Source organism: Ochotona curzoniae, unplaced genomic scaffold, assembly GCF_017591425.1.
Source record: "Ochotona curzoniae isolate NIBS_2020 unplaced genomic scaffold, NIBS_Ocur_1.0 scaffold_3208, whole genome shotgun sequence".
Classification (NCBI taxonomy): Eukaryota; Metazoa; Chordata; class Mammalia; order Lagomorpha; family Ochotonidae; genus Ochotona; species Ochotona curzoniae.
Window position 1 is genome coordinate 4,292,655 of NW_024467106.1, and position 26,638 is coordinate 4,319,292.

The 26,638-nt window shown below is 60.4% G+C and overlaps 1 protein-coding gene across 1 annotated transcript in view; it reads right to left on the reverse strand.

The window, feature by feature from the left end:
* PRRX2 (paired related homeobox 2) overlaps positions 1 to 22,491 on the reverse strand; it is a 28,432-nt gene extending 5,941 nt beyond the window's left edge. The window contains exon 1 of the mRNA XM_040963163.1: positions 22,194 to 22,491. Within this exon, the coding sequence (XP_040819097.1) occupies positions 22,194 to 22,473 (280 nt within the window). The 5' untranslated portion in view covers positions 22,474 to 22,491. The remainder of the gene's footprint in view (positions 1 to 22,193) is intronic.
* Between the last annotated feature and the right edge of the window lie 4,147 nt (positions 22,492 to 26,638).

Consider the following 26,638-nt stretch of genomic DNA (forward strand, 5'->3'; position numbering starts at 1 on the left):
ATCCCGACCCGCTACAGCAGCCCCCCACACCCTCTACACCCCCGTGATCGTCCTGCCAACACGGTCACAAAAATAAACCCCAGGTCCCTGGGACCTTGATGTGGATTTCACAAATTAACACTGGGCCCCCGGCCAGGGCCATGGGAGCCATGCAAGCCTTTCTGGGTCTCCCACGCAGATGCAGGGTCCCAAGGTTTTGGGCCGTCCTCCACTGCTTTCCCAGGCCACAAGCAGTGAGCTGGAAGGGAAGTGACACATGAACTCGTGCCCATGGGGGATGCTGGTGCTTGCAGTCAGAGCATTAGCCAGTTGAGCCATCGTGCTGGACCCAGTACTGGCCTTTTTAAAACTAAATGAATAGACACAGTAGCCTAGTGGCTGGGGTCCTCGTGTTGCATGTACTGGGATCCCAAATGGCCACATGGGGGGTAAACTAGCAGATGGAAGATCTTTCTCTTTGTCTCTCCTTTTCTCTGTAAATCTGACTTGCCAATAAAAATAAATTTTAAATAACACTAACTAAATGAAAAGGTGGGTGGGGCTTGGTTTGGTGTCAGGGCAGCTGGCCGCAGAGGGCAGCAGGAGAACCCTTCACAGCCTCCTCATCTCAGGAGCCGCCTACAGCTCCATTTCACACATGAACAAACTGAGGCATGGGAAATGATGCTATACACTACAGCCACGCATGGCGAGGTAGAGGTCAGAGCTGGGATTTGAACATGGAGCCTGCAGTGTGGCGCAGAGCCCTGGACACCTGCCCATGCTGCTGCAGCATGACCTCACTCGCTTGCAAAGGTGGACCCCCAGGACTTGATGTGGTGGGGACTCCAAGGGATCCCCCACGGGCCTCAGGGAGTGAGGAGCAAGTGGGATACCAGGGAAGACGAGGCAGGGCTGGAATAGACTGGAAGTGGGGTGTGGGGGAGGAGAGACGAGGTGGGGGAGCGGAGAGGAGGAAGCCCACAGAGAAGGTGCCAGGCTTCTAGAACAAGAGTCTGGCATGTGGACCAAGAGCAGCTCCCGCCTGATACCAAGTTGGTCTCAGCTGCGGACACTCAGGGCCAGGCGCAAGGCACACCAGGAGGACTCGGATCTCAGCTACGGCGTGCAGCCGTCTGCACCCAGGAGCCCACCCAGTCTACCCTGGTGGGTGTGGCCAGGGCAGGTGGCCTTGGGGCTGACCAGCTGCTGATGTTCCTGGGACCAGCGCTCGGGAGGACAGGCACCCAACAGTCAAGCTGAGCCCCCAATGTTCCTTCCCCTCCCTGGCTCACCTTCATGTCTCAGTAGAGATGTCACCTCCACCAGGGAGCCCTCCTGGGCCTCCCCCCAAGCTGAGGCTCTCAGAGCTCTATGCACCATCCCCTCCCTCACCCCTCACTATCACCATCACATTTCAGGGTCTCTGAAAAGTTTGATAAATGTTTGTTGAGTGAATGCAGGAGCAAGGAGGTGCGGCCTGGGAAGACCTCAGAGCCTGCCCTCCCATCTTGGGGTTTGAGGTCCTACAGACATGCTGCCCATGAATTCACAACCCCAAGATACCGACATCAGCTTGGAGAGGCAGAAAGGCACCTCAGGCTGGCCCTGGGGCTCAAGACACCGGCGTGGTCCCCAGGGGGGTCCCATGCCCGGTCCAATACCGCACGGAGGCAGGATACTCCAGCCCTGCGGCCAGTGACCAGTGTGGTTGCCCGTAGGCTCAGGGTGACCTTGAAGTTGGAGATAGACTCCCTCATGGCCCGCAGAGCACTGCAGGAAGCAGCAGGTTCCCCAGATACCACATACGTCTCTACACAGCCACAAGACACCGAGCAGTCCCAGCTGAGCAGCCCTGGGCAGGCAGCACAACCCCTTCCTGCTGCAGGGCCTTTGTACATGATGTTCTGACCACCTAGCACCTTTGCCCTGCACCTGCCTGGCTAACGCTGCCCCAGTCCAGATGCCCTGCCCCCACGGCCTTTCTCTGCCCAGTCCAGTCTCCTGGGCTGGAGGGGCAGGGCTGGGTGGGGACCAGGGGGCCGGGGAGGGGGAAGGAGGCAGCCCTGGGCTCAGAATTTGGTCTCAAAACGGGGTGAGCGACTGTCTGGTTTTCATCTAAGGTCCATGGCAAATTGCCAAATGCATTGCAAATATCCCACATTTTAATAACGGGTTGGTATGGTGGGGATGGGGGTAGGGCCACTCTGTTAACCATTTCCAGGCCAGAAGAGGTCTCTGCTAAGACCCTGGGATTGAGTTTTTTCCCCTGATTTTTTTTTTAAATATATATATTTTTTCATTTTTTTTAAAGATTTATTTTTATTATTTTCTTATTGGAAAGGCAGATATACAGAGAGGAGAGACAGAGAGGAAGAGCTTCCGTCCGATGATTCACTCCCCAAGAGAGTGCAACGGCCGATGCTATGCCGATCCAAAGCCAGGAGCCTCTTCCGGGTCTCCCACGCGGGTGCAGGGTCCCAAGGCTTTGGGCCGTTCTCGACTGCTTTCCCGGGCCACAGGTAGGGAGCTGGAAGGGAAGCGGGGCTGCCGGGATTAGAACCGGTGCCCATATGGGATCCTGGGCGTGCAAGGCGAGGACCTTAACCACTGCGCCACCGCGCCGGGTCCCTATATGTTTATTTTTATTTGAAAGGCAGATTTACAGAGAAAAAGAAAGATCTTCCATCCACTAGTTCACCCCTCCCCCCAAAATGGCAGTGATGACCAGAACTGAGCCCATCTGAAACCAGGAGCCAGGAGCTTCCTGTGGGTCACCCACGTGGGTGCAGGACCCCAAGGTTTCCCAGGCCACAAGCAGAGAGCTGGTTGGGAAGTAAAGTAGCTCAAAGCTGGGATGCCAGCGTCACAGATAAAGGCTTAGCCTACTATGCCACAATGTCAGCCCCTCTCCCTGACTTTCAAGAGCTCCTGGGTCTTTCAAGCTTGCAGCCAGCTGGGAAGGTGGGGTGATGGTGGGGAGCTAGAGACTGGACATGGGGCCCTCATTTTGGGGCTGGCATTACGATGCAGCATGTTAAGCTGCTGCTTGTAAGGACAAGAGCAGTGGTTCAAGTCCTGGCTGCTCCACTTCCCATCCAGCTCCCTGTTAGTGAGCCTGGGAAAGCAGCAGAAGATGGCCCAAGTGCTTGGGCCCCTGAACCTACACAGGAGACCCAGACGGAGTTCCAGGCTCCTGGCTTCAGCTTGGCCCAGTCCAAGCCATTATGGCCATTTCCAGAGTGGACTGGCAGATGGAAGATCTCTCTCTTCCTCTCCCCTCTTCTCCTCACTCTCCTTTTCAAATAAATAAGACATATCTTTTTTTTTTTTTCAAGTCATTCATTTCGTAGATGGAGAAACTGAGGCACATACAGGGTTGCGGCTTGACTGAGGGCTCCCAGCACGAGGAACTCTAAGTTCTGCCCAGGATGAAGGCAGACGCCCCGGACGCTCCTGCTCCTTCCAGCTCCGTTCCGGCTTCCAGGAGGGGCCCCATTGGCAGCCCACCCAACCAGCAGGTGCGATCTACTCTGAGCAAAAGAGACCCGAGGAGTCTCGGGTCCGACCCTCATCGGGAGGAGCACGTTAACTGAACCCCCAAAGGCTGCAACAGCTGGGGACTCTCCCAGCGAGGACCCTCCCCCCCCCCACTCCCCCAGCAGCATCTCTCCTCTGGCTTGCTGTAGCGCCCCCTATCTGGATCACAGGAGAGTGCACCTTGCCCCTTGTCTGCCCTGGTCAGCGGAGCAGGCAGCACTGGCCCATCCCTGGCTCCCTGGAACAGGGATTTGTCACCCACTTGTGAGTCCCCGGCTGGACTCCCCGCCCCATCTTGCCGAGGGCTTTGAGGGTCACTCTCTGGGTGTGTGGTTGGAAAGAGGCATCCCTCCTTCCCCAACTTGCCTGTTTTTTTCCCCAGTTGGTTGGTTTGGGGGCTTCTATTTCCTTAGCCTCTGTGGTGTCACAAGGCACGCTGACCCCTAAAATGTGCCCATTTCTGTTATGCAGCCTGGGTGGGTTCAGAGAGGTGGCGCTCCTCCACCCCTGCCCAGCACCATGGTCACACAGCTGAGGGAAAAACAGCCCTGGCAGGGCCCGGTTGCCTGAGCTCGTCCTCAGGTCCACCTGCACACATAAGTCCCAGGGGGCGGGGAAGGGGCGTCTGGCGGGGCCCGGATAGGGTGGTCCGGTATGCCAATGACACTGGGTAAAGCCCACTGGCTGCCCAGTAGGGGTTGGTTTGTGGGCTTGCAGGGGGCCTGAGGGATGGCACAGGTGGGGCCAAGCGGGGACACGAGGGCTCAAGTCCAGAATTGCGGTCTGACTGTAGAATGCATGTGTCGGAAGTGGCTAAGATGGAGCAGATGCACTCGGAGGATACGGCAGCCCACTGGGGCCTGCAGAGGACATCGGAACCACAGCAGAGGAAGTTGGACAACAGCCCCCAACCAAGCAATGACAGCAAATATCTGGGCAAATGGAGACGCTAAGGTGGACTGTGTCAGCCAATGGCCCTTGCAAGGACTTCCTCATCCTTGGATCAGTGAGATCGACAGCATTTCAGAACTGTTGAAATCACTTACGCAGAGCCCTCGGACCGTGCCCCACACCAGGGACCCCAGTTGACATCAGGTAGCCGTTCCCCACCCCTGGGGCAGTTGGGACGCTTGGTGCGGCTTCTCCCCTTCCCTCCCCTCTTCTCCCACATACAAGAAGAAGAAAAAGAAAATTTGGAAACAATGGTCTCACCCACTCACTTTCCCCTTAACTCTCGATCCTTCCCACCTTGACCAATGATCAACAAAAAAGGCCCTGGGTCAGGAGCCTGAGTCAGGCACCTGCTCCCTGCCCAGGTCCAGCAGCCTTTCTGGCTCTGCTGGGCTCGGCCATGTCTGAACCGGGGGCATACCTGCCCACCCTCTACCAGCCAGAGCAGCCCCAAAACACTCCCGGCTTCCTTCTTTCTGTTTTACGGACAGGGAACAGCGTGAGCCGAGCCTACCACTGGGGAATGTTTGAAAGGAGACCACCTTGCACGCACTTTCTATTCAGTGTTTGCGTGGCTGGACAGTGTACAGGAATCTCAACGTCTTTTCTACCTGGGATGTGGGTTAAGAATCCAGGATTGGGGACCTGGCGCAATAGCGTAGTGGTTAAAGTCCTCACCTTGGGAGCTGGTTCTAATCCTGGCAGCTCCACTTCCCATCCAACTAACTCCCTGCTTGTGACCTGGGAAAGCAGTTGAGGACGGCCCAAAGCCCTGGGAACCTGCACCCACGTGGGAGACTGGGAAGAGGCTCCTGGCTTCGGATCGGCTCAGCTCTAGCCATTGTGGTCACTTGGGGAGTGAATCATCGGATGGAAGATTTTCCTCTCTGTCTCTCCTCCTCTCTGCATATCTGACTTTCCAATTAAAATAAATATTTAAAAAAATAAAAATAAAAAAAGAATCCAGGATAGGGGGCTGGCACTGTGGGGTAGTAGGCTAAGCTTCCACCTGCGGCACTACATCCCATACGGGCACTGGTTCGTGTCCCGGCAGCTCCACTTCCCATCCAGCTCCCTGCTTGGGAAAGCAGTAGAAGATGGCCCAGACCCTTAGGACCCTGCACCCATGTGCAAGATCTGGAAGAAGCTCCTGGTTCCTGGCTTCAGATCAGCTCAGCTCCAGCCATTGTGGTCATTTAAGGAGTGAACAAAAAGAATGCAGAGATTGATTCAGACACTGCCAGCATCCCGTGTGCGGTGTCACAGGCTGTGCACTGCCCACTCCAGGGCTGCTGTCCTCACGGGCTGCAACGTGACGGGCACCCCCTACAGCTCCCCAGGGAAGCCCAGCTCCACCCCAGGCCTTCCCAGAAGAAGCTGAGTTCAAGTCCCACCCTCCTGTGCCAGCTGTGTGTGCTCTGGCAACAAGCAGCTTTATCCGTTTCCTAACTAAGAGACACTCCTGGCGTCCACTGACATGGGCTTAGGTCCCGTCACCTCCTGACTTCAGGCAGCAAATACCACGTGACACTGCCAAGTACACACCAGCGGCGTCTCTGAAGCCCTGCTCTCATGTCCCGCATCACGACCATGGCCTGCGTCAGGTCACCCACTGGGAACGCCAACGTGGCTGGACACCCGGGTCTCTTACAGAGTTCGCTTTCTGCTCCAGACAACGTGGGAATTGTCTCATCTGACCCCTGCCGCAGCAGCAGGTGCGTGCTCCATGCCACGGACCTTCAGGTCATCTCCTGCCACCCAGGGGTCAGCACAGCCCATGAGGACATGGGAAAGGGGGGTGCTTCCTGCACAGCCCAGGGACGAGGAGCTGCGGGGCGCTGCCCAGGCTTGGGTCCCAGCTCACCGCACTGTGACCCCAAGAATGCCACTTAGTGGGTCAGTTTTCTCAGTTAGAAAATATGACTAGCAGAGAGCTGGCACTGTGGTATAGTATAAGCCTCTACCTGGGCACCGGCATCCCAGAAGGACACCAGTTCAAGTCCCAGCTGCTCTATTTCCCACTCAGCTCCTTGCTCATGCTCCTAAGAGAGCAACGGGGGATGGTCCAAATTAAAAAAAAAAAAAAAGATGTATTTGTTTTTATTGCAAAGGCAGATATACAGAGAAGGAGAGACAGAGAAAAAGATCTTCCATCTACTAATTGACTACTCGAGTGGCTGCAATGACTGGAGCTGAGCTGAGCTGATCCAAAGTCAGGAGCCAGGAGCATCCCACGGGTCTCTCACGCGGATGCGGGGTCCCAAGGCTTTGGGCTGTCCTTAACTGCCCTCCCAAGCCACAAGCAGGGAGCTGGATGGGAAGTGGAGCAGCTAGAGCATGAACTGGTGCCCATGTGGGATCCCAGGATGTGTAAGGTAAGGATTTAGCCAATAGGCTACGGCGCTGCACCCCCCTATGTCAGGTTTTTAACCTAGCGCCCATGGAGTCCCAGTTGCCACCCTGACAGTGGCGCACACTCCGGGGGGACACATTTGAGCCCCTATAGCTGCCAGGCACAGGCTGTGCCACAGCTCCAGTCTCCATCTTACTTCTAAAGGCAGAGACAACTTGACACCAGGCCTGGAGTGGGATCCCCAGAGCGCAACAGCCCTGACTGGGGTCCATCTTCCTCCTCTGGGTTCTCTGGGATGGAACATCCCAATGGCACAGTGCAGTGAGTGCAGCGACAGAGAGAGTTTCATCTTTACTGCCCCCCCCCACACACACACGCGGGAGCACCCAGGGGACAGGAACATTTCCCTGGGCTCTCTGGGGGAGGGGAGAACCACCGCTCCCATCCCCCATCGACCTCCCAGCGCCAGGGGAGCAGACCCAGGCGGGCGCGCTTGCCCAGGGCTCTGCCTTTCCAGAAGATTCTCTTCTTCCAAGCACCAGGGCCGGCTGCAAACCAAGGGGCAACTCCCCAGCCCCAAGGCCCTGGGGAGTCCTCCGCAGCCAGACCAGCCAGGCCAACTCGCTGCGGTGCCTGAGGCTCCGTGGAGAGCGGACCACCTCACTCCACTCAACGCTTCCCGGAAGGAGTGGGCACCCGCGACACTAGACCGGGGAGGGCAAGGGGCTCCTGGAGCGGATAAAATACCCCAAGGCTGCCGCCAATGAGCCCCAGCCAAGGTCCGGGGTGGACGTGGGGTGTATGTAGCCTTATCTCCACGCGGTGGGCAGAAAGCGCCCCCCACGGCGGCCCCTGCCCCCCGGTTCTCAGTGCGGCCCAGCTTAGGGGAAGCTGTGAGTCAGAATGCCCCGCCAAGCCTACGCACAAACTCGGGAAAACAAACTTTGGGGGGGAGGAGAGGACGAGAGTCCCAGGGAGCCAGGGGGGCTGGGCTCCCCGGGAAGCCACACTGTCCTCCTCCTCTTCCTCCCCGCCCCGGGGAGCCCAGCGCCGCAGGGGGCGCGCCCCCCGCCCCCGCCGGGCCATGTGCGCGCCAGCCCGTGCGTGCGAGCGCGCCGCGTCGGTGGCGGCCAGAGCGGCGCCGCGGCACATCTGGTTCCAGGCGAGCCCCTGGCGCCTGCCTCGCCGCAGAGCCGCGGCCCAGACACACAGACGTTAACAGATCGGCGCGCCCAGCCCCGCGCGGGGTGAGTGCGCCCGGGCGGGGGCCGGGCCGGGGGCCGGGGCGCGGGCCGGGGGCGGGCGCGGCGACCCCCTCCCGCTCGCAGGCTGCAGCCGGGACTGTCCCTTCGCATTCTAGGCACCGACCCAGGGGACACAGCACCCCCGGGCTGGCCGCGAAGGCCACTCCCACGTGCCTGGCGAGGCCCTGGACGGCGCGTACACACACACGCGCGCGCGCGCGCTAACCCTCGGCGGCGAATCCCCCGCTGCTGCCAAGCCCCATTTCACAATGGAGATAACTGAGGCCGACCCCCCACCCGCACACGCACCGGGTCCCCGCACAGGCCCTTAGCAGGGATGCTGGTCGTCACCCGCACGCGCACACACACACCGGAGGCGGCGGCAGGGGCGCGGCGGCGCGGGAATTCTGGCTCCTCAACCACCAGGGCGCACACCTGGAACCCGAGGCCACCAAGTGCCCGCGGCCCAGGCTTCTCATGAGCCTTAGCGGAGGTCCTGGCACCAAGCGCGGCAGGAAGGAAGCCTTGTCGATACTGCCCGGGACTTGGGGTTTCTGCTATGCGCAAGGCCTCCGGCTAGCGGTTTCCTAAAGCTTTGGCCCCATGACCCCAGGCAGCTCAGAGTCCCAGATTTCCTTGGGAAAATCTCTGGGAGAGGGTCCGGGTTGGTAGCCTAGTGGCTAAAGTCCTTGCTTTGCATACCCAAATGAGTGAACTGGGGGGAGGGGCGCCCTCTCATCACCCCCCTCCCTAGTGCTGCAAAAGGGCAGTAATGTATGCCCCCCCCCACTCCCAGGCAGCTTCAGCATCCCCTCCAGGTGGGGGCAGAACTCCCCCACCCCGTCACTGTCCACATCCTTCTAGAATCTTCAGTGTGCCCTCTGACCTCACCTGGGGGCTTACTGACCCCCAGCTGTCAGCAGTCCTAACTTTAGAGGCCTCACTCATCAACCTTGGGGTTAGAGGTCTTGGACTGCTGGCGACCAAGGGGCGGGACCCTCCTCCTGCCCAGCCCCCATCCCATCTAGGCCCAGAGTTCTGGAGGAAGAGCAGCTTGGTTCAGGATGGGGGCACGGAGGGACTCGAGCTGTCTTCCCAGCCCAGGTGAACGGGTGAGCTTTCAAGGAGGGGCCTGGGCTGTTTAAAGGCAAGCCAGTGAAGCCAGCGGACATGGCCAGGAGCCAGTGGCTGGGGTCTGGAAGGCAGCTGGACAGAGACACTCCCCAGGGACCCCAGGGTGTGTGTGGCCATTTCGCCCAGACTCCTCCTAGCCCCCACGTTCCCTCCCCACTCGGGTCCCCTCAGCCCGCCGCCTCTGGAGGAGATGCCCATGGCAGGTGCCAGCATGTGCAGGCCCCATGCGGTTTTCACAGCTGTGGAAGGGACTGTCCTGGCTGTGCTCCACAAACTCCTGCAGGCGTGGGAAGCAAACGCCACCACCCAGGGAGGTGCAGGGTCCCCTCTGGGCGACACAGCCAGTTAGCCTCGCCTCTGGGCTCCAGCACACAAACCACCGACCACCAAACCACCCGGCCACCCAGCTCAGCGTGTGCAGCCCTTCTCCCTGTCTCACAGAGTCAGGGCCAGCCCAGCTCGGCTCACCTGCTGACGACAACCGGGTTAAGGAGGACTCTGAGGGGCTCGGGCTGATGAGCTGGGTCGGCCGCGGGCGCAGGGGAAGTTCCACTAGAGCCAGAATGAGGTCACAGACTCCATCCCTGGCCCCTTGCAGCTGTGTCCCAGGCAGCCCCTTGGAGGTTGCTGTGCCCACGACAGGCAGTGCATCTGAGGAGAACCGTGCCCTGCTTGGCCTCTTGAAGTCAGGAGGCCAGACTTTGCCCAGAGCATGGGCAAGTTGGGCAGGAAGAGCAGCAGCCGCTTTGGACCACTTTATGGTGAGAATGAGACTCACCCCTGCCGGTCAACCTCATGTTGCCAACAAAATGTTGGCACCTGCAGAGCCAGCATCCTATATGGGTACCAGTTCATGTCTTGGCAGCCCCACTTCCCATATGGGTCCCTGCTAGTGACCTGGGAAAGCAGTCAAGGCCCAAAGCCTTGGGACCCTGCACCCACATGGGAGACCCAGAGGAGGCTCCTGGCTCCAAGCCCCGCCCTGGCTGTTGCGGCCACTTGAGGAGTGAACCAGCAGGTGGAAAATCTCTCTGTGACTCTTTATCTTGGTAAATGTCTCAAGTACAATAAAAACAATTTTTTAAAAATCTACCATGAGGAAAATTGCTCATGAAAATTAAAAAAAAAAAAAAACTAAGCAGGGATGTCACCCAGGGCACCATGGCCTGTTGCCACCCAGGAAATGCCAAGAAAAATTGCAGTGAGCCACGGATGGCCTGCAAATCCAGAATCCTGGCCCTGGAGTGCCATGTCCCTGCGGGTGACGCCCAGGCACAGCCCCCTGGGAGCACACCCGGCAGCTGCATACTCTGCTGTTGACCACCCAAGCTGGGAACTCGCATCCACACCAAACCCTGCATGCTCGTCTTCCGAGCCACCACGCTGTGCACAGGGCCGGCCGCCGTCAGAGCTTCATGGCTGCGGGACACAGTGAGCACCACCCGGCTCCAAGGGGCTGCGCTCACACGGGAGGAGGCCAGAGGAGACCCCTGGTACTTGCCAGGAGCTGTGGGTGGGGGGCTGAGTGGGTGGGGCACGGGAGGGCCGTGAAACTTCTCTGAGTGACAGCAGGGTGGTGGGCACACGTGCTGGTCCAGACACCAGGAGTGAACTCTGCGGTGGGGGTGCAAGTGGGGCGGGGGTGTTACGGCCATCGTGTGCTGGGGCAGGTTTTAATGAAACAGGCTGGTGGGGAGAGGGACGCACGGGAGTGGGAAGTGTCCTTCCCGCTCTGTAACCGCAGCGGGTAGACCAGCTCTCAGGGAAGGGGTAATGCATGCCACTCCTCAAAAAAAAAAAAAAAAAAATCTGGGAATGGAGGGTGGTGGGAACAGAAGATAAGCTGAGCAGGTGGGACTGGGTCCCCGGTCCCTGGCGGCAGCAATGCCATTGTGTAGCGGGGCAGGAACGTTGAGACCCTCACCCCACGCCAAAGGGTCAGCCCCCTCAGGTCTGGACACAGCTCTCCCCTGCACGCTCCACTCGGGTGGCACCACAGTGGCAGGTGCACGCCCAGTCCTTGGCCATCCCTTTGGCCCACAGTCGAGTCCTAGCCCAAGTAAGACAGAGCTTTCCTCCACTTCCTGCAGAGTTGTCATGGCAACAATTCACGTCACCAAGCTTAGCCCCCCATGCGCCGTAGGAGGAAGTGGGCATTGGCGATGGATTCAGCTCCCTCCTGGGGGCAGTTCCTGCCCACAGGGCCTGGCTCACAGGGCTGGGGCACCATTCCACACGTCGGCACCCAATGGCCAGATGAAGATGTCGCAGCCTGGAGAGCGGGAGAACCTGACAGAGCCTCAGCCAGAGCCAAGTGCAGGCAGAAGCCAACGATGGGGACCTGCCACCTCAACCTGCAAGATTCAGTCTGGGGAAGCCACTCCCCATGGGCTGCCACTACCCCTGCCAGCATCGCCTGTCCACTCTGGAGACGGGAACCCTGAGATGACAGGACAGAGGACACAGCCAGAGGATGGCAATGGGCTCCTACGTGATCCCTGAGAATGCCCATGCACCTGCTTGCCTCAGCCTCCTTGGGCATCACTCCATCTCATCTCAAGCCCCCTGGCTATCTGAGAACACGCAGGTCTAGCCTGGGACCTGTGCCATCCAATGTCCCCTGCAAGCACTCTAGGCTTCTCTCCTCCTATTGTCATTGGCATGGCTGATGACACAAGTGTGGTGGATGTGCTGCTGCGTGGGGCTGGGGCAGGGAGGCCCAGAGGGAAGGGCAGAGAGTAAATGGGTATACCCCAGAGCCTGGGTCCTCAAGCCTCAAAGTCCTCATCCACCTCAGGAACGCTGCCAGGGGAGTGTCCCCACCACCTAGCATCTCTCAGATGTTGTCAATCAAGTAAAGGGAGAGCCATGTTGGTAACTGTTCCCCAGCTGGGCTGACCCCGGGCCGGTGCCCTGCTTGCTCCGTCTGCCACCGGGCATCCCCCTACACTCAGAAAACACTGTGGCATAGCAAATTCAGCCTCTGCCTGCGGTCTCACATATGGGCATCAGTTTGAGTCCTGGCTGCTCTCCCTCCCATCCAGCTCCCTACCTGTGGCCTGGGAAAGCAGCACGGGTGGGCCCAGGACCTTGGGCCCCTGCATCCATGTGGGAGACCCAGAAGAAACCCAGGGGCCCGCCCTGCAGCTGACCATGGCCTGGTGCACCTCAGTGACTCACTCCCCTCAGCAGCGAGGCTCCCAGTCTCAGGACCAGACCCTCTCCAGCCTTTTGGGGGGCCTGCTCCTCACCAGCATGCTGTTCCCCTTAGGCACCCTGTCGTCTTCAGCCTTTGCACTGCCGTTCCTGCTGGTCAGAACACCCTTCCATTCCGTGTCCACTTCTCATCTATGACATCGCTCTCTGCAGGGACCTGCCCCTCACCCCGGACCTCGGGGCCTGTCTGCCTCTGTCACCATCGCTGGCCTGCTCTGGCTGTGCTCACTGCTTTCGCTCTGCTTGCAGCAGTGCCTGGAAACACTGAATGACCAACGAATAAGTGAATGAATGAAGTCCATGCAGCATGCAGCACCCACAATGCCCACAGCCCTGACTTTGCAAAGCGCCCACAATGCCCACAGCCCTGACTTTGCAAAGACACAGACCTTCTGGAATTAGTTCCAGAAGGCAGGACAGACAGGAAACACACAGGCTGCTGGGGAACCCGCAGATATGCCACTGCCCTTGACCGCAGACAGGTGGACGCATGTTCACCAGCGGGTTCCACGTCAGGGAGAGGGGCACGTGGTGGGGAGCTGAGGCCACACAAGACCCTCCAGGTCTAGCTTGTCTGATCCAGGCAGTGATCTGGGCATCCCAGAGGGCACCCTAGGCCCCAGTACACGGAGGCGGGCCGCAGGGTCCAGCCATCCAGCCTGCTGGGTGAACTGGCAGCAAGCTCTGGTGCTGTTTAGGGAGCTCCGCTCAGACCCATGTCCCCTGGGGGAAGCCGAGTTAGCTCAGCCTGGGGCATCCTTGTGCTGGCCAAGCTCCGCCCTTCAGAGGCCTCGGCCAATCGGCACGCAGCCAGCGTTCCTGACCGGCGCGATTGGTCCAGAGATGGGATTCCCGGGTGGAGTAGGGATTCCCTTCCAGGACAAAGTGGAGCCAGGGAGAGAACCGAGTGGGGAGGGGGGGGCCTGCCGTCACACCCTCGGAGCGTGCCAGACCTGGGTTCTGCATCGGTTAGCTGGCACAGCTCCCGAGACCCCTGGCAGAAGGAGAAGGGTGTGCCCCCAGCTGCAGCCCTGTCTCGGAGACCCGCCTTGGGGCTCCTCTCTTCCCTGCCCTTGCCACAGAGGCCGGCCTGTGAGCTCTGTCACCATGCACTGCAGACAGCAGGAAGGGCAGGCCCTGGAGTTTGATGCGGCCTATCCCTGAGCTGCTCCTGGAGGGAGCCATTCATCTGGTCTGGGCTGTGAGCACCTGTCTGCTTTCCGGGACCATCTAGTGGCTGTATTCCCAGTGCCGGCACGCAGGCCTTCCGTAAGGAGTCCCCGTAGTGGCTCCCCGGGGCCAGTGACTTCACTGATCAGTCACTTCTCTGCTGGGTGTGGAGCAGAGGGGACACGAAGGCCAAGGTCTCCAAGATCTATACTCCCCTCTTCTAACTCCACCCCCGTGGGGCTCAGGCTGGGCTGCTGTGCCAGGGGCTGGGTTGGGCTGGAGATGCCCGAGCAGTCCCCTGGCAAAGCCTGGTGGGCCTGAGCAGGAGGACGTGCTCCCGCTGTCCCTCGGGCTAGGCCCAGCAGACACTGGGAGCAAACAGGCCCTTCACTGCTGCACCCCAGGGTGGGGCTTCTGGAGGCGGAACATGGAGATGGTTTGGGGCTGGATGGGAGGAAAGTGGGAGGGGCCAGCAGCTGCCAGGGGCGTGGCAGGACCTCAGCCCCACTGTCTCAGCGCCCCCATCCTCCCCTGGCCTGAGTGGCTAATAATAGCAATTTGATGGTAGCTGTAACAGAGGCGGGGGCAGCAACTGGCTGTGCCATCTCTGCATCGTGGCCCTTCCGGGCCTGAGGCAGGTGCTGCCACTGACCCTGCTTCCCAGGGGAGAAAACAGGCTCATAGAGGGGGAACCCTTGTCCCGGAGAAGCAGGTGGATCGGTCTCCTCTCCCCAGGGACACTGGGCTGACCCTGCCCCTGGACTGCCTCCTTCCTGACCAGGAACCACGCCTGCACCTGCAGGAAGGTGAGAGAGGAAAAGTCCCATAATGGCCGCGCTCATGGTCACGGTACCCCAAGCCCTGCAGCTGGAAGTTCCCAAGGCTGGCTGCCTTCTGCAGGGGGCTGCGAGCTGGCCCCAGGGACACCGGGGACAGTTCCACCCTTTGGTCCCTCCCCCTGACCAGAGCCGCATCCCACACTGTCGACCCCACCCTCAGACCCGCCATTCACACAGACTCCCATCTGGTCCTGGTTTGGGGTCTGCCTGGCACACTGCCCCTTCCTCCGTGCCCCAAACTCCGTGCAAGTCCCTCCCTCAACACGCCCTGGGCTGCCTGGTCTTCAGAGAAGGACCGAGCCCTATTCTGATAGCAGCTTGTGGCCAGCCAGCAGCGAGACCAGCCTCCCGCCAGTGCCAACGCCGCGTCTAAAGAGGCTTTATCGGAGCCAGGGACTGTCCCCAAGCCTGTGTGTGTGCACAGGTGTGTCAGCGTATGTGTGTGCACATTCTAGATGCCCCGCTCAGTTCCCCGAGGGTGCACATCTGGGCGCCTCTGCCTCCCTCCATCCCCCCTCCTCAGGGCCATCTGACCCACAGATCTCCTAGAAGCTGCAATTAATCTCTAATTTGAATATTTAATGCCACGTTATAAAAATAACTGTGCTGTATTCTATAGGCGTTATTTCGTCATGGAATTAGACACAGTTGGAATTGCAGCCATGCAAAGTCAAGCAAGATGGTGCCTCCCACCCGCACAGTGCCGAGGTTGGATCCTGCATGGCTGAGGCCCAGCGGGGCTGCTCCCAAGAGAGGAGGCCCCTCCCACATCACCAGGAGGCTGGGCTGGGGCTGAGCCCCTCCTCCCAACCCTGTGAGTGCTGGGGACACAGGGAGGACAGGCTGACAGGCAGGGGACACACGCAGCTGGGAGCTCGAGGCTCTGGTGCCCCCAGGGCCTCAGCTGCTCTTTCTGGAAGATGGGGCACCCAAATGCCTGTCTCCCAGAGTGGCAGGATGTGTTGGGATGATTCGTGGCAAGTGCACGGTAGGGCTATCAGGATCATGGTGATAGCAGCGACGATGCAGCTAAGCAAGGCCGTTTGCCCTCCTCCCCCCGCGGCCCAGCCGCCATGCAGCCCAGCCGACCCACCGAGTCACAAGCACCCCACACTCCCTTCATCCTCCATGGGCGCCACAGCTGGACAGCCTGGGATGCCCTTCTCCGTCATGACAATGAAATCCCTCCTCGGAGTCCACACGCATCGTGGCCCGCAGCCCTGGTGTTGGGAGTGGTCACCAGGTCCAGCTGTCTCCCCAGGACGTGTGGCATTTCTGCACCAAGGGGACGGATTGTGGGCTGGGGACAGACAAGGCTGTGGGAACGAGAGCGTGAGCTGGACACGACGCTGGCACCAAGGAAGCCACTGAGCCCCTGGGGAGGGCCCTGGTGACACTCATGACAGACACTGCTCTCAATATGTGAATGGCAAAGCTGGCTCAGGCCTGCCGGGTCACCGTCTCCTGGCCTTCCACCTCTAGGAGACCCTCACGCTCCCCACCCCTGCCGGGCCTCTGTGCCTCCTGCTGCTCCTCCCACCCTCCCACTTCCTTCTGCTCATCCCTTTCAGGCTCCCGTGAATACTGCCTCCTCCAGGCAGCCCTCCTGGTAGCCACTCTCATAGCTCCAGTTAGCTGTTTTTACACCAGAGAACATCTCCTTCCCTGTGTCTGCGGGGTCCCCGGTGCCCAGCCAGGACCTGGGTGGGAGCAAGGAGGAGGGCGGGGCTGACAGAGCAGCTCCTGAAGTCAGGTATCCCCCTCCAGGTGGGCACAACACGTGGCAGCCATGAATCTGCTGTCCTAGCAAGAGTTTTTCTCTCTCTCCACCCCTGCGGAGGTTAGAGGCCTGTGCCCGCTCCAGGAGGCACCAGAGCAACGCGTTCGTGGTTCTCTCTCTGGCAACTTCCCACTCTCCTGCAGGTGGAAGCCAGCGGTTGGAGAAGGCACTTGGGGTGAGGGGGAGCCCTCCAGGGGGAAGGCTTCTGGGGGACCTGCATGGGGGTAGCTCTGGGAGAGGTCACAGTGTGTCTCCAGGTCCCTTTGCCTTGCTGAGCCCCCGTGTGCCCCCTCTATAAGACTCAGGTACAGGTGGAGAAGGCAGGGAAGCGGCCTGCAAAGTGTGGAGCTGGGCGCTGGGCAGGCAGAGTGGGGCACAGGGGAAGGGATCCCCCTGTTCTTCTGCGAATAGAGGGGACAGAGCATATCTTGGTAGTGGGGGAGAAGCGACAAGTTTAACCCGAGGTCTCAGGGGGTGGAGGAGGGGAGGCAGCACCTGCCATGTCCCGGACAAGCTGTGCCTGGAAGCCGGACGAGGGCAAGGCTGGGTCAGGTCCGCTCTGATAAGATCAGATACTACACTTGATTTTAGCCAAAAGGCTGAGAAGCGATGGTCAGGTCCACTCTGGAGACCCACATGCCCCACCTAGCCTCTTCTAACTAGACTTCCACCGTGCTGTGTGACCTGGGGCTGGTCCCTGAACCTCTCTGAGCCTGTCCAGCTGTACTCACAAGAGTGGACGGCCCTTCTGAGGGCTCGTCCTGCACTCGGCTATCTGAGCATGTAACTCCCACCATCTTGCTAGGCAGATGGCCACCTTGCAGAGACAGAAAGACACTGGACAAGGCCACACAGCTGCTTCAGAGCCTGGCTAGGGTCCCAAACCCAGCCTCTGGTTTCAGTGCTGCAGACCAAGCCCCCTCCTCAGGCGGGGGACCGTGATGGCCCCGGCTAGGGGCCCAGCTCATCAGCAGAGGGGGCAGGAGAGAAGGCTACTTCCAGGTCCTGTAGGTGCAGGTGAAGGCCCCCAGGTCGGGGGAGGAGGACAGGGGCCCCCTGGGGGGCCTGTCCCCACCTGGAGCTCAGGTCGCCAGAAGCCAGGCTGGGTGCCCTAGCCCAGCCGGCCACTGGCTGAGCAGCGGTCGGGGGGGCCCATCTTGAGAGCATTAGGGGCTGCCGTCCACAGGTGGTTTTGGTTACGTGCTATTTGTTAGTCTAATGAGAGGAGGTGCGCTGGCTTTCAGAGCCCACGGGGCCGCCGGGTTTTATATGGGCGGCCGCGGGGCGCTGGCGGCGGGCGGCGCGGGGCCCCTGCCAGGCGCGCCCGCCCGGCGGCTCCTCGCTTTGATTTCCAGGTTTGCAGCCATCCGCGCGGTAATTCCGGCTCTAGTTAAATGTCATTTTTAATAACGCCATCTCTGGTGCGCCAACGGCTGGGCCCTGGGCAAAGGGGGGCGGAGGGGGGAGGCCAGACAGATAGGCGGGGTCCAGGGCGCAGAGGGGAGGGCGGCAGGGGGTGGCGCTGCACTGTGACTGAAGCGCCCTGGGGAGGGGTTTCCTCACCTCCTGGGGAGGCGGTGGGGTCCTTGGCGGGGGTCAGATGCGGCGGGGGGGAGAGAGCAGAAGCTCCTCCATGGGGCTGGGACTCCGTGGGCCATCTTGTGCCCCGCCCAGACCAAAGGAAGTTTCTAAAGCCCCCCATGCCTGGGGGACCACCTACTCTTTCACCACCCGCACCTAGGACCCCCTCCAAGGCCTCCTTTTTGGCCCAGCAACTTCCTGTCCAGCTTCCTTGCTTCCCCTTCATTTGCCTGGCCCCTCTCACCGCCCAGCAACTGGTAGCTCCCCTACCTGCCCAGAACTGGTCTCCCAGAATTAACCCACGACACGCGGCCCCGAGAGGGTGTGAGGGGCCTGAGCCCAGCCATCCTGGAATCCCTGACTCCCCACGTGGAAGAGACACAGAGCAGGGCAGCCGGACACGGCTCAGGGCCATGAAGGCCATGGGGAGGAGAGGCCAGGGACATTCACTCCCAAGGTTTCTTAACAGCTACGGCTCCTCCGGCTGTGCCCAGAGGAGCCTCCTCCCACTGGACCCCAACAGACATCCCATCTTTGCCTTTGCCCAGTGTGGGAGCCAGAGGAGACAACTCCCCCAACCCACCTACCTCCTTGTCTAAACAGGAAGCCCCCCGTCTCTCCCCTACTCAGCACCTCGCAGAAGGCACTTAACCCTTGGCCCACAGCAGCGCCATGTGGATGGGGCTGGAGCCCTCGCTGTGTGTGCGTGTGTGTGCGTGCGTGGGTGTGAGCCTCGCTGTGTGTGTGTGCGTGCGTGGGTGTGTGCATCGGGCTGTTGCATCTCCGCATCCAGGAGCCCTGGATGGATGGCACGTATGTGGCTCCCAGATACCAGCGTGCCACCAGCCACAACATGAGGAAACACGGTGAGCAGAGCAAGGATGGAATCCCAGTAGGGACGACAGGCTCTGGGGGCAGACTCACCATCTGCCCTTCCTGCACCTGTTCCTCCTGAGTTTCTGGAAAATTCACTGGAGTGAAACCAGGGCCTGCCATCGTCTGGAGGCTGGGGGCGACTGTGGAGTGAATGAATGTGTGAGTGAGCTGAAGTCTAGACCTGTGCTTTTCTGCAAAGATGGGGACCTACAGGAGAGGATGGCTCACCTGCCAGCATCCCTGAGGCTGGCCACACCCATGCCAGGCTGCTGTTGCGAATGTCAAGGGGACCCCACGGTCCTGGCTATCCATGCCTTCCACCCCCCCGGTCTCATTGCCCATGCCTGCCCAGCGGCTGGACCCCCTGGGTGGGGCCATCCTAGCTTCCCCCAAGCCCCTAGGGCTGCCTTCAGACTGCAGTGGGGAGCCAGGCAGGCCCGGCTGCTGCAGAGTTCCTGCCCAGAGGCAAGAGTCCTGGGGAGCCACTGTGCTGAACCCCACCCAGGCAGACCTGAACCAAGCTACCGGGATCAGGTGCCCTCCATGCACGTCACTGCCCCCTGCGCCTGTGGTCCCGGCTGTGGTCATCCCAGAGGACCAAAGCCTGGGTCAGCTCGGGGTCTCAGACCTCACCCGGCTATGCCCCGCAGCAGCTTGCTCCTTACCCTGCATCTCCGCCCTCCCCGGCTGCCCTTGGCCATGTCTTCCCGTGTCTCAGAAGTCAGGCACAGGGACCTACGTGAGTGCAGCTCAAGATGGCAGAAGTGTTCTGTAGGTACCCGCCTTCCCTGGGTAGACGCCCCTAGGACCTGCCGCCGATGGAGGCCACAGAAACAAAACTGGACCAGCAAGGACAATCCAATCCATACCGCACACCGACCAACCGACCGACCCAGCGACGGTACTCAGACACTGCCCGGTTGGGCTCGCTACCACCGAAGCACAACCCCCCAACTCCCTACTCTGGGGGGTCAGAGTCGAGGCTGGGAAGATACTGCAGACATGGCCGGGGGGGGCTGCTGACCCGCTGCGGTGCCTTGGGACCGCGCAGGGACCAGCGGCTGCAGCAAGGACACCCCCACAACCAGCCTGAGCTTGGAGGTTTACACTTGAGGGCCCCTTCAGTGTCCAGCTTGGCTCCACTGCCCATCTCACTCCAGACCAGGGCACCCCTGTGAACAGATGGAACTCCAGCTGTTCCACCCAAGGACTCCAGCTGGCCCAGTGCCTCGCAGTCCAGGAGCCCACCTCCCACACCCTAACCCCAGCTTCTCCACGTCCCCACCAGGTCCCAGCAGCCCTGGGCCTAGGCTGGGGTAGGGGCCTCGCCCTGGTAGGCTCCAGGGACTCTGTGTGTGTGTTTTTACAGCGTGTCCATGTCCCCCCACTTCCGCCCTGCCCACGGCAGGGAGGGCTTCAGAGCGGCTCCGGGGTTATTAATGTGGTTTCTTTTGTTATAAGTCATGGCAAAGGCAGAGACCGGGGGTTTATTTTCCTAACGTGCTTGGCATAGCTCGGCGCCTGGGCTCAGCCCTCAGCGTTTGATTTGGGCGGAACCCGAGAGGAGGCTCTCTTGCTCTGAGTCACAGCAGAGCCTCGGTTGCCACCCGTGGCCACGGCAGCCAGGGCTGAGGCCGGGCTGGGAGGGGGAGGGGAGAGAAGGGGTCTGGGGTCCTAGAAAGCCACAGGCGGGAACCAGCTGGCTCCTGGGGACTTCGCAAAAATCCAAGATTGGAAACTTTCAGAAGCCAATCGTCCGAGCAGGGAAACCAGCGCATTGAAAATAGAGTTTCGAATTTCTTAGCTTCCTGTTAGTCCACGCTGTTGGAGCAGGGCGCAACACGCCTCCCTGGGGGACCAGCCTTTCTTTGAATGCGGACAGAGCTGCAGATACCTCAAGAAAACCCACTTCCAAGCTTGTCCGACCCCTCGGGCAGGGATCACAGACCCCTCCTCCATGATTGGGACCCCTCATCCCTCCTCCCGTTTGCTTCCCACCTCAGATCCCATAGGCACTAGGGTTCCCCAGCAAGTGCTAGGAGAACTGAGTGATAAACACAGCAGGAGGCTGGCAGACCCTCGGATGGGCGGGAGCTTCACTGTCCCTGGGGCAGAGCTATGGTTTGTGTGGGGGGGCGGGGGGAATCCAGGGAACAGCCCCTGAGTGCTTCTGTCCCATCTGAGCCCGCCCCTGACATGTCTTGTGCCTGGGTATCCCCCATTGCAGGCCCCTCTGGCTCTGGAGAGTGGCCAAGTCCAGGAGGCTGCTGGGAACACCTGCTCCCCACGTGACAACATCCCTCTTGGGGCAGCCAACTCTGCTGCGTCCAGGAGGAACCTTGCCTTCGACCACCTGTGCCCACCACAGGGATTGGGTGAGACCCTGGCACCCATGCCCTGGGCCAGGACCTGCTGCTCCTGTCCCCAGCTCTCTTCTGTCCTGTCCATCATGGGTGAAGGGGGGCTGCTTGCGAGCCAGCTGGCAGGGCACAGCCCTCCCAAACCCCTCCCTGAACCTTTCACCCCAACTCTCAGCAGCCATGGGTCAGCTTCATGCTCACTCCCAAGGCCGAGGACAGTGGCCGCACCTCCTCAGCTGGCATCACAGACCCGGCAGCCACTGCTGCCACCGGACACAGGCTGCTGCCAGCCGGGTTCTTCCAGGGGCGTCCTCTGTGGACTGGTGGGCGCACACACTCCTGGATGTGGCATTAGACGTGGCTACGATCACCCCCACTTCTCCCTGCACCTCCACGACAGTCAGGGTGCTGCTGAGGCTGGGGCACTGGGGGGTCTCCAGGGGTGGGCAGGTAAGGGGGCGCGGCTTAGTCCCCTTTCTGTCAGGTAGAGAGATCAGGGCCCGCCTCCCCTCAGGGCAGGGACTCTTGCTTGTATCATCTCCTCCCCTCCCCCTTCCTAGCCAAGGCTCACCATTCTGGGATCCTGTGTGACTTTTTGGGGAAAAAAAATGCCACTTGGGTAGATTGTTTGTTTTTAGAGCCCCTTCCTGATGACCTTTGGCCCTCAGGGGGGCGGGGGGAGAAGGATGGGCTGGCCCTTGGAGACTGGGTCACTCCACCTGGAAAGGGGGGCGGTGGGCAGGGTGCCCGGTCAGCCAAAGAATCCATCTGAAGACGCGGGCTGCTCCCGCGTGAGGACAGGCCGTCTGAAGCCCACTGGGCCAGCACTTTCCCTCACTCAGCACCCCACAATGGGGGCGGGAGGGGGGGGACAGCGGAGCTCTGGTCACGAGGAGGTACCCTGCCCCCGTGGGGAGTGCTAGAGGACCGCAGTCCACCCCATCCTGGCATTGGGCTGCGGGGCAAGGCAGTCCCCGCGGCCACAGTGCCAGCGGCCCCTCGGCTGCGCGGCCTCGGCCCCTCGGCCCCTGCAGGCCGGGCATGCCACAAGTGGACCCTGCACCCGGTGCACCCCGGCGGCCTCCATCCTCCCTGCGGCCCGTATGCCCCGTGGAGCCCGGCGCCTGCATTCCCACGCCCCGCGCGCTCCGCAGCGCCCCGCGCACTCACCGTCCTGCGGCGCCGCCTCGCTGCCGCTGCTGGCCCCGGACGGCTCCCGCGCCGCTCCCTCCGGCGCCCCGGCCCTGGCCGCGGGGCGCGCCGCCAGCCGCCCGGCCGCCGCCACCTCCTCCAGGTCCAGGAGGTGGCTCACGGTGAAGTTCTTGCGCGCCTGGGCGCAATCGCCCTGCCCCAACGCGGGCGCCGGCGGCGGGGGTGGCGGCGCCGGCGCTCCGGGGCCCAGCGCCGGCTTGTCCAGGACGAAGGCGGCGGTGGCCGCCGCGCTGTCCATGCCCGCGAGCGGCCCCGGGGTGGCGGAGCGAGCGCGCCCCCGGCCGCCCCGCGCTCTGCCCGGCTCCGGGCCGCCTGCTCCTGGCTCCCTCCGCTCGCTCGCTCGCGGCCCGCCCGGCGCTGACGTCGGGGAAGCAAACTTTCTGCCCTCCCCTTCTCGCGCTCCTTCGCCCGCCCCGAAGTGGCTAAGGTGACGGCGACGACGGCGACGAGCGAGCGCTCCTCCGGCCACGCGCCCCTTCTGGAGGCAAACCTAGCCCCCTCCCCTCCCCCATCCCCACCCCCAGCTCTCGGGCTACGGGGAGGGGGTCCCTCGCTGCCGCCAAGGCCGGCTCGGGGCTGGGAGGCTGGGACCTGAGCTCTGTTCCCGCCCTCCGCACCCGCTCGTGCTGGAGGGGTAGGTCATTGTTTCCGGGGTTCTGGGGGTCTTGACAGCCCCTTTACAAGTATCCTGTGTAGGTGGGGAGGGGGTGACTTCAGCTGTACCCTCCGTCCCCAACACTCTCCTCACGCTGTCCCTGCGTCCTCCAGGGTCCCCTCCTTACTCCACCCCGATTCCATCAGAAAGGTGCCAGCCGCCTGGGTCTGGGCGAGGCCCCCCACTCCCGCCCCTCCTCAAAGGAAGCTGGGCTGGGAGGAGGGCCAGCCAGGCTGGCCGATGCCCGACTGGGGGGCGGGGCGCTCCAGGCTCAGGCTGTTCTTCCAGGAGGGCTCTAGGAAGATGCACCCCAGGACGCCTGACCTTCCCAAGATGCTCAGGTCTTTCCTAGAGGGGCTGCCCAGTGGCCTGTCCATCCGTGTCCCTGGCATCCTGCCTCCAGGCACAAAACTACAGCAGCAAACCCAGGTGTACCCCGGAAGGGCCCTCAAGTGTCCTTCCTTCCTGGGCACCCCCTTAACGAGAGACCCGGCCCAGACCCAGGCGGCTGCAAGTCGTGGGTGGAAGTGCATGCTGGCCCTAAAGAGGGTCCAGTGGGAAAAGGCCCACACAGATGGGGTGGCCGTTGGCCAACCTGGGCACTGTGCAGAGTGTGAGGGGCTGGCGCTGCCTTGATGGGGTTCCCAGCTCCAGAACCCCTTGGCATTCACGGGATGGGGCCAACAGAGGCTTTGTGGGGTTGGAGGTGGGGTCCTAGGCCCAGCTATGCTGTATTCCGCTGAGCCCAGGACTAAGTAAGGAGGAGCCCCCTTACTCCTCCTGGGCACTGGGTAGGTGGTAGGGGGCAGGTTCTGGGCCTGCAGCTGGGAATACCAGAACTGGCGTGGACCCAGGAGACCACCTACGTCCAGCTCCCTGAGGAAAATGAAGCTCAGGCAGCAGGGAGGAGGGTGGACGGGGGCTCTGGGTACCTGAGCCGGGCTGCCTCTGACTTTGAAGATGTACACACGTTGGTGCCAGTCTGAGAACTCAGGTGCAGAGTTAGCTTTCTTATTACAGAAGTGACAGGCTTGTTGTGGAGATGAAAAAGCATTGAGTTCAGACAGTAAGGGTCACCCCATCCCTCCCTGGGTCAGTCCTCACGTTCAGTAGGCCTCCATGCATTAAAAATAAATAAATAGGGCCTGGCGAGGTGGCCTAGCGGCTGAAGTCCTCACCTTGAACGTGCCGGGATCCCATATGGGCACTGGTTCTAATCCCGGCAGCTCCACTTCCCATCCAGCTCCCTGCTTGTGGCCTGGGAGAGCAGTCGAGGACGGCCCAAAGCCCTGGGACCCTGCACCCACTTGGGAGACCCGGAGGAGGTTCCCGGTTCCTGGCTTCGGATTGTCGCAGCACTGGCCATTGCAGTCACTTGGAGAGTGAATCATCGGATGGAAGATCTTCCTCTCTGTCTCTCCTCCTCTCTGTATATCTGACTTTGCATTAAGGAATAAATAAATCTTAATAAATAAATAAATGAATGAATAAAAGGTGCAGCGGTGTTGTGAAAAATGTTGGCGATACACTTTCTGTTTATTTGATGCTGAAGCCCTTGAAAAAGTGATAAGACAAGAAAAAGAAATGAGCTAGAAAATAATTTTAGGGGTTTTTGCCATGGCGCAGTAGGCTGACACTTTGCCGGCAGCACCAACATCCCCTTACGAGCGCCTGTTCAAGTCCTGGCGGCTCCACTTTCCATTCAGCTCCCTGTTTGTGGCCTGGGAAGCAGTGGAAGATGGCCCAAGGCCTTGGGACCCTGCCCACCCATATGGGAGACCCAGAAAAAGCTCCTGGCTCCTGGCTTCAGTCTGTCTTAGCTCTGGCTGTTGCAGCTATTTGGGGAGTGAACCAGCAGATGGAAGAGCCCTCTTTCTCTCTCTCTTTGTTTCACTTTCTTCCTATAACTCTGCTTTTCAAATTTAATACATATATAATTTGTTAAAAAATTTAAAAATAAATAACTTTAGAGGCTGTCTTTCCAGCTTACGTCTGACTATTCAAATATATGGAAACAGGTAAACGTGTTATGAAAATGTAACCACACCTGCTGTTCACCACGATTTTTTTTTTTTAAAGATCGTTCACTTACTGGAAAGGCAAAGCTGCAGAGAGAGAAGGAGAAAGAGCGCCCTTCCACCTGCTGGTTCATCCCCAGATGGTTGCAATGACCAGGGCTTGGCCAGGGTGAAGTCAGGAGCCACATTCAGATCTGTTACACATGGCTGGCAAGAAGCCGAGCACTTGGGCCGTCCTCCGCTGCTTCCCAGCTCACCGGTGGGGAGCTGGGGCAGAAGTGGAGCAGCCAGAACTGCAGGTAGCACCTTTAGCCACTGGGCCATAGTGCCAGACCCCAAAAGCCCATACTACAGGACACAATGAGCAGGGACGGCGCCCTGCTGCCCATCTGGGGCATCGAGAACCCTGCAGGCCGAGGTGACTCAGCTATAGCAGCAGAGGTGAACGTGACAAATGGCAGCTCACACCGACGCTGTGTCAGGCTGCAACTGCAGTGGGACTCCTGATCACTCCAGGTCCCCAACCGGCAGAGCTGAGGGTCTTGGGGCTCTCCCCAGGGCTTGTCCCCTAAACTTTCCCGAGCCCAAGTTCCCCTCACTGAGGCTCAGCTGGACTGGAGGGACTGCTCTCAGCTCCAGGGGAGGTGGGTCTTCTTGCCATCGTTGGCAGACCCAGGTCACCACGGATTGAAGATATTTGAGGTGTCTGCATTGTAGCTGTTCTCATGTCAGCCCTAAGCTGCAGCGTAGCAGGTTCGGACGAAGCTGTGTGCTGTGGCAGGTTTAGCAGCGTGGTAGAGGGTAGGGGCAGCCATGGGAGGAGGCACACAGCTTCCAAGTAGGCCGCATCCCATTGTCAGTCAGAGCTGTGAGCATCTGCAGACGTGGGCATCCACTGCAGGTCCTGGAGCCAGTCAGGGGCCACCATGTCCCTGTGGGAGATATCTCCGAGCCAGCAGCCCACTCAAGGACAAACGTGTGCTCCCTGTTGGCGGCAGGCTCACTGCACAAGACCTGCATGGGCCAGGCCCCAGCCCTGGCTTCCTGACTGCCAGTCGGAGACGGGGAAGGGCAACTCTGAGAGCTGTCGCTGTCACAGCCCCGTGTCCAGTCCTGTCCCCAGCCACTGTCCCCCGCCTCCTCAGCTCCACTGTCAAGTCGTCCTGTGAGCATTCAGACCCAGGAAGTTACCAAATGATTTGAGCTGGTGCTGTGGTATAGCAAGTTAAGCCCCTGCCTACAACTCCAGGATTCCACATGGGCGCTGGTTCATATCCCAGCTGCTCCACTTCCCTTCTGGCTCCCTGCTGGTGGGCTCAGAAAGCTCTCTGTAACTCTGACTTTCTAATTAAAAATTAAACAAATCTTTTTTTTAAAGGAAGATAAATCATTAGGAAAAGAAAAAAAAAAAAAAAAACAAGTAACAGTTGCACTTCCCTTTTCACCTTGGCCACCAGGAAGCCCAAGCTAATATGCAGATGGCAATCACAGTAAATCCGTCTGCCCACTGGGCCTGTCTGTGCACTGGCTTTCCTTCTTGCTCTCCTGCCTTTTTTTTAATCCTCTGTTGCACACACACGCACCGGCTGTACCTGTGGTACTCCCAGCTTCTTGAAGCTGATGGGGTCACTGAACCGCCCTGGGTTCAGCTTCCTCCTATGGAGGTCGGAGGTTAGAGACGCTTGTCTCGTTGTGTGGATCACATGAAAGGATCCCTGTGGACAGAAAGC